Here is a 15,061-nt window from a genome sequence, read left to right as displayed (position 1 = left end):
GTGGCACAACTACCTTAGACACTGTAAGTTAAAAAAATAGAGGTCATGCAAGTACCACAAAGTTTTAATTCTTTTTATATAATTAGATATTTTAAACGAAGAAGAAACTTAACCTACCAGAGAACAAAAATTAAAAAAGGGATCCTGAAAACAGAAACCCTTCATGTGGTTGCACATGTGAAACCATCACATCATTGCTTTTACTAGTTTTTTTTTTTTTTTTTGGAAACAAAGATGCAATATCTGCACACAGATCTATTTAGCCTTGTGGGCAGAGTAACTGTACATGTTTCTGAACATTGCAAATAAATATTAAAAAATTTTAAGTGCAGTTCTATGTAGAATATATCTAAAAATAGTATTGTAGAATTCTATGTTTAGAGTCCCAGTTTCCATGCAAAACGTATATAATTTACAAGTAAAAAAAATTTTTTCCTAAATGCTAACTCTGCAAACTCTACCTGGGATCCAAAATTCTAGCCGGCTTTATTCCCCCCTTTTCTTGCATTATCACTAAAAATAAAGGATCTGAGGACAAATGATGCCTTTTGGGACAATGTGCCTTTTGGGACAACCCCACTACCTTCCATGTGTTTGCAAAGGTGACCCTGGCTAGGACTTTGTAAACAACTGATGCATAAGGAGAAAAAACCCAGCTCATTCCCTCGTATTAAATTGGCTGTTCAGTGCTAACAAGAGTAAAAACTTGCAGAAAAGAAAGCAAATACAACTCTGAATATATACAAAGAGCAGATCTATTCATAAATAAAGTGCCACTTTTTAAAATCACAGAAATGAATTTTAATGCTTTATAAGTTAGGACAGCCAAAGAACTGTTTTTAACCCCCCCCCAAAAAAAAAAAAAAAAAAAAAAAAAAAAAAAAAAAAAAGAAGGGAGTCTTAGCTTCATGGAACTCATCTATACACCATTTAACAAAATGGATTGAGCTAACTTACCTTCTTATCTTCTTTTACTTTGTGAGTTTTCTTCTTCATTTTTTTGTCATCTAACTCTTGATCTGAAGTGATAGCGGGGTTATCGATTCCACCTTTCCAGGTTTCAACTGGAGACAGAAGTGGATCTTCTTCACTTCCACGATGTCTTGCTTTTCTTTTTGTTTTAGATGTGGTAAAAGCCTCATCATCACTTGCATCTGAATGTGTTCTCCTGTAGTAAGATTTTGCTTTACTAAACAGTGTCTTGGATTTATATTTGTATTTTGATGGCCTTCTTTCAGCATGACTCTTTGATATTCTATCAGAAAATCCATTTTCTTCATCTCCTTGTGCATTTATAACAAATGAGTTTCGAATTTTAATAATACGATTCTGACTATCATCTGGAACTGCATAGATATCATCAGTGAAACCTCTGTGTTTAAAAACAGTGTCAATAGGTTCTGCATAATTATCGGATTGGTCTGAATCTTCTGGTGGTGCCAAAGGTACTCGAGAGGATTGCTTCCTTGGGTTTTTACCAATGCCAGCCTCAATTGTTCTTAGAAGGTTTGGATCCAGTTTTTTCACATTTGCCTTAGGTACAAGCGGCTTGGGTTTTATAGGAGGAGGTACTTTGTGGTTGCGTTCATGGTCATGACAGTTGAGTGGTGTGCTATGAACAGGATACTCATTTCCTTCCAAGTCTAATCGATATTTTGAACGATCGCTAGGTGTTGGGAGCAACTGCACATCATCTCCAATTGGGCTGTAGGGGGGTGGTGCTTCCGTATCATCTTCTGAATCCGGGTAGTAATTATACGCAAGAGAATTTCCTCTGGGAGACTGCAGGAAAACATCTTCACTTGTATGTGTTGATTCTCTGGTGCTATCAGACACATAGGAATTTTCAATCATGTTTTTCTTCTCCAATACATCACTGAAGAACAACGTGAAAACCTCAGTCTGACGATGATACTGAGATAAAGAATATAAAGCTGTAAATTTAGCAGTAATCTCTGTTGCTATATGTTCTCCTTCAGTCATTAATTCCTTGATAGCTTCATTCTCAAAAAAATCTGCCTGGCTATCAGTTACAGCCACCAACTGGACAGGAATAGTGTCCTGTACTTCTGAAAGAAATGCCCGAAGCATTCCCATAGATGCCTTCCTTTTAGCAGAATAAACTAGTATATACCCATGAACTAGTTCATCTTTCCTTACACCAATTGAAGAATGGTATGATAATATGGTTATCTGTATTCGCCTCCTTTTTTCACCTATAATTTTATCAAGCATTAAAGAGTTATTCTGGCCAGCCTGAGCAGCGCTACACGAGTGAGAGTCAAGGAAGGGTGAAAGAATAAGATCCACACTAAATGGATCTCCACACATGGCACACATCACAATTCTCAAGTCAGCTTCCGACAGATCTTTAATGGTGGGAATTGGGCTTACAACATCCAAATTGTGTTTAACTGCTTCCAGCACTCCCCTTAGAGCTTGCTTTATTTGACCCTCATTAAATTTACGTGGATATGTACCAGCAGGCACATCTACAAAAGGACACTGCAACTTATTGGCTAATTGCTGACCTTGGTGTCTCAGAATAGGTAGGTTTTTGCTAATGCTGTCTCTCTGATTAGCCAATATTAACGTAAATGGAAGACTAGCCATATACTTGTCTCTCCTTATCTGAGATGCTTCAGCCCTTATTTTTCCAATGCATTCTCCAATAAAATTGAGGGATTCAATAGAGTTAAACACACAGAAAAATCCATGCGGTTTAAAGGCAGAGGTCCATAACTGACTTAAAAGGTAAGGTGACTTTGCATCAACTGGCCTAAGATCTAGTTCATATATTTTTCCATCTAAGGCATATTCATCATCAGTGGATTGTGTCCGAATCTCATTTGCCAACTCTTGCGCAAGACCATCTTTACCCAAAATGAAAAGATTAACTTTATCTATATTAGCTCTATCATGGTACAAATTTAAGCGACCATGGTCAAGCTGCAAAAGACTATTGGCAAGTAACTGCTCTACTTTAATGTCCATGCAATTTTGGCCACTGAGACAAGTTTCTTTAGTGGGATGATAAACAAATCCTATGTGTTTAAGAAGAAGAGATTCTCTATCAGGTGCAAGTTTCTGTAAAGCTTTGTATCTAGGCTCTTCACTCAGAACTGCATGAATTTCACTCATTTTATCTGAACTGGGTGTTGCATTAAGATCTAGGTCATAGAACAGTTCTGAATGTTCAAAAAGCATTTCCTGAAACTCCTCTTTGGCTTTTTCAACTATTTCCCTCTGATGTCTGCTATATACTTCTTTACTGTCTGCATCAGTGATATATTTGAACGCTTCATCCTCCATTACAAAGCACATAACTTCTTCCCATGGCTGCCCAGGTGAAATGAACTGTATTTTCTCAAGAGTTTTTTTGAACTTCTCCTTCATTTCAACCCTCCTCTTCTCACATATAAGATGCTGTACATGATTTTGATAGACTTTTTCAGCTTCTAATGTACCGAGAAGGTCAAATGGAATTCTCCTATCATTCACTTTGTCTATATGGTCCGTTTCATCCCAGGGTGTTTTTTCTAGTACAATAAAACAAAGTTGGAAGTCTGGCCTTTTCTCCATTAACTTCAAGGCTTCTGACCAGTTCAGGTGTTCAATCTCGTCAAGGTTTGACAGCAGTGTGTTAAAAGCTCTTGGTAGTGTATTAATATATTCTTCTCTTCTTTTTCTTATATGTTCCTGTTTAAGCTGCTCTATGTGTTTTGAAAATGTATTTTTGGCCTTTTTTGTTCCTTCCAAATGTATGTACTCCTCATAATCAGGATGATTTTTCAGTTTATTACTAACAGTTTTCCAAGTTGCATGATAGTCTCTCACAGTTTGCACAAGTTTTTCAAATTTATCTGTTGCAGTAACAACAAGTTGTCTCTGTGTCTTATAGGCATCCAGATACGGAATTATTTTAGGTTTGCCACGAGTTTTATCCATCATTTGTACCAGTGCAGTAAAACATGTCTCAACATTGATATTGAATCTTGCTGATGTTTCCACTACCACAAGGTTCTTTTTATTTGAAGCAAATGCCTGAACCTCTCTTAGATAATGATCCACACATTCATCACATTTAGTTGCTGCTATTATTATAGGTTTTTTAGATTTTGAGAGCTGGATATAGAGATTATTCACAAATTTAAGTTGATCATCGAATTTCCTATTGCATCCTTGGCTAACATCAATGCATAATAAAAAGCCATCTATGTTCAGTTTCCCTTCAGGCATTTGTTTTTGCTCAAAGTCTTGCTCCAAGCCTAGCTGATCTGTGCAAATGTACATTAATTTTTCTGCTGACTGCAATTTGGAGGCAGCTGCCCGTTTTATATATGGTTGTAAATTCGTACTCCGATGAGGCAAAAAAGTCTGATCATCAATGAACTCAGTCTGTTCAATTACATGAATTTTGCATTCTGTTCCATCCTCACCGCTTTGTGTTACGTCACCCCAGTACAAAAAGTGATCATTATTAACAACTCGTCCTCCAAAGTCAATTGTACTAAGCACAGAGGTATGCTCAGGATAATATTCATCTGCTTTCGAACGCACAAACCTATTGCATAAACATGACTTTCCAACTCCACAATTACCTTTGTCTTTTTCAGTTCCAGATAGTCCAACCACACTAATAGCATAGGATGGGGGACGAGGCTCTTTGTTTTTAGCCATCATAACTTTCTTCTCGTCCTTCTGCACTCATCAAGATAACTGAATGTGGTTTTCATTCTGAAAAAAACTTCAAATTAAAATTGTATATCCTCGTCTCCAGGATTAATTTTCAGTTTTTCTCGTTTCCCCCATCACCATGAGAGCTTATATATTCAAGGATTAGGTGAATCATCGTCCTATAAAAGAAAACAGTCATATTTTAAAATGTTGACTATGGTTTCACTGAATATTTAAGATACAAAATCAATAAGCAAAAGTGAATCAATTTCAATTTTAATTTACAAATATCATATTACAAATGCCCTTTTCAAATTAGGAGGAAATTTTATAAATACTTTAAATAAAACATTTGTAGTTCAGACTGCACCCTTTTATATTATTTATAGCACCAAAACTTAAACTTGTGTCTGAAAAATTTTCAACTACTATTGCTAAATTAACACTTTAAACTACTCTAAAAGATGTGAGAAAAATAAATTCTGTGGGGTATTTTTCAGGTTGTTGCCTCTGTGCATTTGGCAGCACTTTACACATAATCAGTTCCATTGTTTCCTTTGTTTGTTTTGGTCTTTCACACGCCACAAGGCAATGAAGTGAGCCGTAGCTCACGAAAGCTTATGCTCAAATAAATTTGTTAGTCTCTAAGGTGCCACAAGTACTCCTTTTCTTTTTTGCGAATACAGACTAACATAGCTGCTACTCTGAAACCTAAAAAACACCCACTGAATTCTCATCTAGATAAAAATACAAAATATACTCCCTATGGAACTGATACTGTACAAACTTATGCATCTCTCTAATCAGGTGAGTAGTTCAACTGAAGCTAATGGGACTATTCATATGAATAAAGTTACACGGATGGGTTTGGGTCTTATGTTTGTAAAATCCAAGTCCTACTAAACATAGGAGGAATCTGCATGATAGTCCTTGAATACTTATTTCAGTAAAGAAATGCTTAAAAACAGAGTATAAAAACAAAAACTTGGTAGAGTAACTAAGGAGTACACACACATACCAAAAACTAATATTGGGTTGTTGTTTTTTTTTTTTAAATGGACTAGATTTCATAGTTGACAGCAACTCATTTGAGCAGAACAAATCACTAACAAAGTGTAGAAGAAAACAAAATGTTATCATCAAGAATTGGGATTTACAAAATAACCTTAATACTGAAATACACACAAGCTTTATTTTTTACTTGGTACCACGCACATTGCTTTCAAGAAAAATAAAGTTTTAGAATTTGTTGTAAACAACAACAACAAAAATTTTAAACAAACACCAAATATAATGGAGTTACTCCAGGTTCACAATGGTATCTCTGAAATAATAATATGACACAAAGACTACCACTAACTTTTAGTTTTCTTAACAGATCATCTATTTAATTTAGAAATTATGAAGTTATGGGGAGAGGGGGAAGAGTGGAGTACATTTTGATAGGTAGTCTATTCTAGTTATGATCCATTTTGACAGACTTCTGGGAAAACAAGGAGTATCAGATGACACTGAAGACTTGGTAGGACTACTGCTAGATTAGAGTACCACCCACACATTTGTACAGATGTATGGACTCATAAAACAAACATCCAATTGTACATGTATAAGCAAACAAAACACAAAGAAAAATTTTTAGGTGGGCTATATAGATTGAAATTCCAATTTTTGTATCTCAATTTTGTAACCAGACAAATTATAATTTAGTCTTTATTTTTATTATCCTAAGAAATCCATCAACTACAGTGGATATGAATGATGTGATTCCAAGAAAGCTTCTTTAGGGCTTGTTTACACAGAATGTTAGTACACTGCCAACTAACGTGCTGTAGATTTGCACCGTGGCTTGCTGCATACTGATGTCTCATATAGACAAGCTCTTAGTTTTAACAAACAAAAAAAAAGGTTGGCATAATACATTTTCAAAACCTGCCAAAGTTTAGGTCAAGACTTAAAATGGATAGGCAAATATTAAAATGTATCTACATTTGAAATCCTAAATTAAGATGAGGCAAAGAAGAATGTATTGTAAATAATTTCTTGGATATTTAACATCAGTTTAGTCTATTTTTCATGGCTTTATCTTGTAAAGCCAATGTAATAGTTTAACACAGCTTTCCATTTGACATCTAGATTAGAAAGAACTAAAACTGAGCTTCAAACTGATCAGAAGCAAAATGCTTACATGTACTATCCATTGTCATGATACTCACTTACTTAAATTTAACAGTTTTCACCTACAATGTTATCTCAGTTATGCTGCTATTACTAAAATGGGTAATTTTAAAACCAAATACATTTCATTAATAACAAGGAATTTAAACTCAGCTTGATTTCTACATCACAGTGAGTTTTTTGGTCACAAGAGGCAAAACTATTATGCATTTTATTATGCTTAATATTATTTGCCAACAGTCTCTGACAGAAACATGTTCAAAAAGAATAAAACAATGTAAGATACTGTAAGTTCCTTCTTCCTAGATTTTTCCCTGTTCTTACACCGGGAGAATGCAGGGCTAAAACAAAAACGTCTCTCTCGGCAAAACCATTTAGCAAAAATAAATTGGAACATTGTTTATAGATGATACTAGTTTTATTTGTCTTTTAAAGTAAAACACATTATAGTGGCATCATTCACTTGATAAGAATTAGACGCCGAGTCAACATTTTCATTATAAACTATTTTCTGTTCATCACAGTCCAGTAAAAATTTGCTGTGGACTGAAAGTTAGAATGTAAAATCTTGGCCAATAAGGTCTGCTTCACTGATTTATTTCAAAAGACACCATCATTTGAAATCCAGTTAGTTGAAAAAAATAGTAAATAGTAATTTCAGTTACTATATCCACAAATTTAAGGTTTTATTTTCACATTCTCCTTTTTGATTTTTAAAAGTTTTATTTCCCTTGTGGCTGTGAGATGGCATAAACAGGACAAAATGAATGACAACACCAAAGACTGATACCAGCTGCAGACAGAATACTGTCAAATGAGAGGTAAACAAACATCACAGAAAAAAAAAAACTTCTAAGCTTTCAGTTATAACAACTTGGAGTTACTCATAATTCTAGCATATAAATGTTTTCAGACATAACTGATTTTTCATTTAATGTATCTCCTTTAATATATAAACTGCATATTAAGTCTTTCCTTCTCCTCTCCTTTTAAGAAATCTGGGTTCAGAACATAATACCAACTTTCAAGTTGTACAACTGAGAAGACAGTAAGGAAGTTATTCTAAAAGACTAAAGACCTAAGAACAAGAGGAATTAAGAGCTATTTCAACTGGGAATAACAGAATGAAATTAAGGAAAGAAAAATAGTTTTGCTGAGTACCAGTGAAAAGTTCCTGACAGGTGTTTTAGACTGATGAAGATCTTTCATGGAAAGTGGTAGAAGTTGCATCAGTTGGAGCATTAACAAGATGGACAAAGGAAAAAATTGTAAGGAGGGTTGGCATTAGCAGGAACATGAACTACGTGACTCAGCAGGTCTTTTTCCATCTCATTCATATACAGATATAGCTATAGATAGATATCGAACTAGAAAATAACACAAATAGACAATGAAATGCCTTTTAAATAAATACATGAGAAAGTAATAAACCTGTTAAAGAAATAAGCTGACTATACATTACGAGTAGGCATTTAATAGACCATTACTACTATATTGTTCCCTAAAGGGAAGGACGATTTTCTTCTAAGTACACCAGTATAACCCCACCTCTAAATGTTCCATGTTTATAAAGTTTCGTAAACTTACAAATGTGCATTTTCTATAAATTCATGGTAAGATTCGAGTTATGAAGTCTTATTCTATTCAACATAAAATAATTACACTGAAGTATCATTAAAGATCTGATTAAAAGATGAATTTCTAGAAATTTTCCCTAGTGTTTTTGATTGCTGTGAGTTCAGACCTTTGTTTTGTTTCATTTCTAAAATCCCCTACCATCCAAGATTTTGGGGTTACTAAAGGATCATAGAGTTTCTATTTTTGGGTCCCTAAAAGAAGGGCTTTGTGAATTAAAGCATACTGAGGAAATGCATGACATCACTGCAAAAAGAGTTGCTTTGAATTGCCTATGTCTTGCCATGGGACTGAACAGGTTTTTAAATTTCAGAATGCAGTTATTTTAAAAAAAAAAAAAAAAAAAACCCATAACATATGTCGTGATCAGTATCTATTCACGTCTACTAATGTTTTAGAACATTATGAAGATCAAAAGCCTAAACTTACCCTGATAGAAGCAAGGTACCAGCAAGAAGACGGTTAACTTCCAGAGATTTCCCTGCAGTGATGTCACACATTTAAACTATCTCCTTCAATGAGTCCTTCCTTGAGGGATCTGAAAATGAACATATGATCCATTAATACTTTCGAAGTTATAAAGACATAAGAAAACCAGCATTGGGATAAGGTACAAAACTTTATTTTATTCATCAGAAAGATTTACTTTAGTTTAAATCTATAAATACATGTAATTTCAGAGGCAAAAATCCAAGTCAGAAACCTTAACTTATGCTGTTATGCAAAAATCCTCACCACTACCACATACAGCTGAGATAGAAATGTAGGCCAAGATTTTCTAAACCACTTGTGATTTTGAGAACCCAACTTGACACTGAGTCCTGATTTTTAGATGATGGATGTGCTCAGTTTTTTCTGAAGATCAGGCCCCTTAATGACACCTCATCTTGGACATCCAAAAACTGATGCAACCAAAATCACTAGGATGAATTTATTTTTGTAAGTCTGATTTTTAATATTTAAATATAACAAATTACATTTGTTTCTGCATATATGTACCTTAAATATACTTACAAGAAATATATTTTTAAAATACAGTTACATATTACATTACAAGCTACTAGGTATGTTTGTCATTAGGAAGTTACAGTGGGTTATAACAATTGGAGCAGAAAAATAAAAGCATTGCTATGGCTCAAGATGAAAAATCCTCAGCTTTTGGATATAAGGTTTTTCATTTTAATCCTCCCCAAAAATTGAGTTTATACCAACGGATGCTGCAATAAAGTAATGAGAGAGGAAAGGGTGTTAAACTTTTACTATGCTGTCCTTTGAAAAAAGGACATGAACAAAGGTTCATTTTTTCCTGTCTGGTGGTGGTTCAGACTAAATATTAGACTGCTTTTATTTTATTTTATTTTGGGGATGGCGGAGGGTATACAATGAAACCTTGAGTCCTGGGAAACATTCACTGGGTTTTAGTGTTCAAGCCTGGGTATGAACTATACTGATGATGCATATACCAGAGCCATTGAACCACCAGTATTCATTTCATTACTTTCAGACATCTCAAGATGTTCCAGGATGTTAGTTATCAAGAGTTACCCTTAGGTGTTACTTATGACAGCCTTTGTAAAGTGAGTTGGTAGTCTCAGTCCATCGCCTAGTGGACAAGGGTGCACACACCTCACTTCAAATCAACATTCATGCACATTAAACAAAGCTGTTTAGAAATGCTTGCACTACCTCTGACCATATTTTATTCTTAAGCATCCAAGACTGTCAAATGGGCACCTTTCATAAGCATTAAAAAATGTAGTAAGAGTGACTATAACCAAACTGAATTATATAAAAAAATTGAAAATGTGTAAACAACTTTCATAAATTATTTTAAAGAGTTAAAAACCCAGAAACACTGAACCAAGGAAAAAAACATTCAGGCTACTTTTCAGGAAATAAGTGCAACACAAGAATAACTAACAAGAATAAATACAGAAAAACTACCCAGAGAGGTGGCTTGAGCACTAACATTGCAAGTATTTCAAGATCAGAGAAGATATTAGTTTGAATGGAACAGTAAGCAGTAAAGCGAAATAGATAGGGGATGAGATTGGATGATCCAAATTTTCATTTGTTTCTGTTTTCTTTATTATATGAATTCTAAATATATCACATTACATTTTTAAAGAGCAATAGAACCTAATTAATCCTATAAAGAAACTGCTATCCTCGTTTTACAAAATGGGACGGACAGAAAAATTAAGTGCTTTGCCCAAAGTGGAAACTCCCCCCCCCAAAAAAGCAAAACTCAGCTTAAAAAACAGGTGTTCCAAGTTCTCAGTCCCTTTTTCAATCCACTAAATTTTCCATTTCATCTCTGACCGACTAATAATACATTCAGTTTGAAAATCCCCAATTCTCTTAAGATTTAACATAACCTACAAATTATTTCCACTTTTAAAAACAAAACACCACACAGAGCTCTCAGGATAGGATCTTGTATTCCAATTGTTCTAAGAGTAACTATATTTTGACTGTTAATAATTTCACATAGTGCTCACCAAATAAATTTACCATTTGCTATTTTTAAATTTCTCTCTAAAATCCTAGGAAGCATTTTTATGACTATTACATTACTGTATTCAGATAAAAAGTTAACTACAAGTGGATGTTACATTCAGGAACCACCCACAACACGCGTTGTCTTGAAATCTCAAACAACTGTTTTATGAAGATACACATGTTGGCAAACAGTAATGGTTCAAATTACCATCATTATGGAAGTCTGAACTTTTTTTTCCTCTAAATTAGGCTACAGGTCTTCTACAGAAGATTTTCAAATACCTGAAAGACAACTGTTAAATTTAGATACAATACCATTATTTAAACAGAAGCAAAAAGTAAGACAGTAACACAAAATTAGACTAGGCCTGATTTTGTAGTCATTGTGCAAGAGCAACTCCCACTAAAGATACTCATGCTGTTCAACAAAAGTTTCTCAATGCAAAGACTGCAGGATCAGGCTCTCCATTTACAGATAACATTACAGTTACTCAAAGACCACAGAAGTGTTGCTGGAAGGAAGATTACCAAAGGGAATTATGGGGAATTCAAGACAGAACCTGCAAGATAATGGGATAAAGGAAGTGATGAAGAGGGAAAAAAAGAAAAAAAAAAAAGTCATAATTAGAGGAAGAAACTGAAACTGAACTAAAACCAGTTTGGCATGTGGAAGAAAAGAGAATAAATCCAGTCACTAAAAGGACAGAGAAAATAGTGGAGCAGAACTCAGCAACCGATATTTATTGTGCCATGTAAATCAAGTGTCCTTTTTGTTTAAGGAGGAATTGTGATGGATGGCCTAGGCCACAGTACTAAAAGTCAGGAGATCTGGGTTCTATTTCTAGTTCTGCCACTGACTTTTATGACCTTGGGCAAATCAAACATCTTTGTCTCAGTTTCCCTCTCTGTAAAATGAAAATAATGCTTACTCACATTGTAAAGTGTTTAGAGATCTATGCATAAAAAACACTCCCCAAGTACCAAATATTATTAACTATTATAAAGAGATACTCTGATACTTTAGGTCAAATTTTACCTTTGAAAACATTTTACAGTGCCTGGGATTTCTAAAAGTGTATCATCAGTAACAAATGTTACCTTCCAGGGCTAAAATAATTGCTCACTATAGTAGTGGTATAAAATTATTGGAGATTTACTCAACATTTTCTCTAGTAACTGCCCATTTACAGTAGAACATCTCTATGCACAGTGACTAAATTTTGAAGTCACAAATTACTCATTCACTCCAGACATCCACTTAGACAAACTTTTATTCCTTCAATAAAGGTAAATTCACATTTAGAATCAACTCTGGAAGCTGCTTTCTAGAAAATTTAAAGAATATCCCACATATTAGTCTATTAAAAATAATAAATGTTTTAAAATTATATGTAAGGCATCCTCAAGGAGTGCCACTATATTTACCTTTAGCTAAGGAAGTATTTTTAGTGGTCTGATAACATTGCCAGCATCCTTTAATACCTTTAAAAGGAATGGAATTATTTTTAGTAGCATTATTCTTGAATAAAGATGCTCAGAAAACCTGATTAATATGGTTACGTAAACTTCATAGAGAAATTTTCCTTGAAAGTAAAGACCTACGGGATAAAGAAAATTTTTTAACTTTAACCTCAAAAAACAAATTCTGTTTCTTTATACCTGTGCTAACAATAGGATTTTAAGACTATTTGTTCTGAGCATAAAATATTTAAATTGGATTAATTATGTTACGCATGCCACACCTTCGAAAAAATAAAGCCTAACACCACCAAAAGAAGAAATTTGGCTGCAAGTCTTTCATTTTATTGTGTTGTTCACAATTGCACTATTAAAGCTATTTACATTCCAATCAAGCTTATAAAAGATATGTTTTAATAATTTGTATATTCAGTGTTTAGAATGTTATTTTCCCAGATTAAAAGCAACAAGCTAGTGATAATGTAACAAACTCTTAAAGTAGTTCTGACACTGTATGATGTACTATATGGCCTCTAAAAAATCACCACTATATTAACTGCACACTTACCATGTTGTAGTAAAATTACTATATTTAAGTTGTAGCATATTACCATAAACAAAAACAATAGTTGCAGGAAAAAAAAAAAATGTAAGCGCCCATGTCACAAATGTACCTGGATGCTCATTTATAAACCAGTAAGTTTTAAATATGTACTGTTAATTCTTTTTTTTTTAAAAGCATAATTCTGGGATTATAGTAACTGTTGTCACAGCTGAAAACAGTTTTCATACCACAGAACCTTATAAGGTAAGACACCATGACATCAACACAATAAAAAATACCACCTATTAACTCCGCATTCATTTATGACATGGGTATACCAGTATCAGTGCTGTAATTCATTTCAATAGTAGTGAAAGCCTTCCAAAGACACACAGTTAAAATGGACGTGCGATTGATCAGCAAATGCAGTGATCCATTTCAGTTTTATTCTGCAGTGCACACTTTTAAAAAAAATTCTGTCAATCTCTACTACCTCAGCAAAAAAAAAAAAAAAAAATTAAATTATCTGTGTGAATCTCAACTTAAGAACACACACACCTCTACGACTATTTTGTTTTAGTCTTAAAATGTTTGACTCCCACTTATTAGGTAAATCCTTAGCATTGGGGATACCAAAAGCCTCATATCCAGAGGGGGGCAAAAAAGGGGGGTAGCTTCCCATTTTCTCTGTTATTGAACCTAAATTTTTGTTAACAGATCCAGTATTTCACCCTCCCTATAACATGCATCTGCAATACCGTACTGTTATTTCTATATGTATCTCTGGAGCTTTCCTTGGGTGGAGAAAGTCTAAAGGTTACACCGGTTGAAGGGATATAAAATGCTGTAAATTGCAACATCTCATCCTGGATCCCCTATTTCAAAAAGACTTAAAACCCACCTGGTGGGAAAATAGAAACGCACACACATCATTAAGGGAGCGAAGTTTGCTGAGATTTAATTTCAAGGAATTTTTGAGGCGTGGGGGAAGGGGGCGAGGGTGGGAAACTGAGAACAGTTGAAATCCATTAGAGAAGGGAAGAAGAGAGAAAGGAAGAATTAGGAGGAGGAGGAAGGAAAGCGAGAGGACTAGGAAAGCTCCCCCCACAACCGTGACCAGCTGGCAGCCTCGTACGGCAGGCTCAGACCCTCCCATTGCTCAGGCCTTGCCCTTCACCTGTCCGGGACCAGGCAGCTCACTCCTCTCCCGCCCTCCCCCGCGCGTAGGTGCCGGGCGGCGCTGGGGCAGCCGGCTCCCGGTTCCGCCGCTCCCAGCGGGCAGCCGTCCCGGCTCTCCGCACTGGTTACACAGCGGCGGCGCCAGCTCCCCCTTCTCCGGCCCCGGCCCCGGCCCCGGCCCCGGCCGCCCGGCGTGGGGAGCCGGGTGAGATCCCAGGGGGATGGATTCTTTCCCCTACCTCGCGCGGTCGGGATCGGGATCCGGCTCCTCCGCGGCGGCGGGGGCAGCAGCATTCCCGGGACGCTCTCTCCTCGCCAGCGGCTTCTCCTCCCCGCCGGGCTTCCTAGACTCGCCGCCCCTCCGCGCTCTCAGCCGCCGCGGCCCCGTCCCACCTCCCCGGCGCTTTCGGCTCAGTAATGGCGGCCGCTGAGCCTCCCCGGCTCTCGCTTCGCTGACGGAGTCTCTCTCTCTCTCCCCCTAACTTTACCTCAGCAGCTTCCCGCGCGCTCCCGAGGCCCGGCTGCGCGTGCGCGGGAAGCAGCTCTGCTGCTCCCGCGAATTTCCTGGGAAGCTGGGCGGACGCGCGCCTTCCCGCACTCCCAGTGCGCGTATCCGTACGGGCGCGAGCTGACGAGGCTGATTTACTCCCTCTTAGCTAAATGGCTAGTCCAAGGAAGTGGCCGAGGTTCAGCCTCCGGTTCTAATCCCACCTCAGACGGTAACTAAGGGCTGCGTGTGCGGCCCTGGACACCAGACGCTTAAGCTCCGCTTTTTGAAAGTAGCTGTCCAAAACATTGAGCCGATGAAGGTGGTCTTTTACAACAGGGGGAACGCAACCTTTGCCCACACACCCCAAACTCCCCTCTATAAAATGCGGTCGTGACACTTGC

General features: G+C 36.4%; 1 protein-coding gene across 3 annotated transcripts in view; it reads right to left on the bottom strand.

Moving 5' to 3' along the window:
* Positions 1-4,683, bottom strand: part of ARHGAP5 (Rho GTPase activating protein 5) — a 72,275-nt gene extending 67,592 nt beyond the window's left edge. For all 3 annotated transcript variants that reach the window (XR_006281906.1, XM_038405447.2, XM_038405450.2), the window contains exon 1: positions 958-4,683. Coding sequence is in view for 2 of the 3 variants with exons in the window: in XM_038405447.2 (XP_038261375.1) it covers positions 958-4,683 (3,726 nt within the window). In the remaining variant the exon portion in view is untranslated. The remainder of the gene's footprint in view (positions 1-957) is intronic.
* Positions 4,684-15,061: the final 10,378 nt, after the last annotated feature.

The sequence above is a fragment of the Dermochelys coriacea genome, chromosome 6, assembly GCF_009764565.3.
Source record: "Dermochelys coriacea isolate rDerCor1 chromosome 6, rDerCor1.pri.v4, whole genome shotgun sequence".
In the NCBI taxonomy this organism is placed as follows: domain Eukaryota; kingdom Metazoa; phylum Chordata; order Testudines; family Dermochelyidae; genus Dermochelys; species Dermochelys coriacea.
The sequence above is the reverse complement of the archived record's forward strand: the minus strand, read 5'-3'. Positions and strand labels throughout refer to the sequence as shown.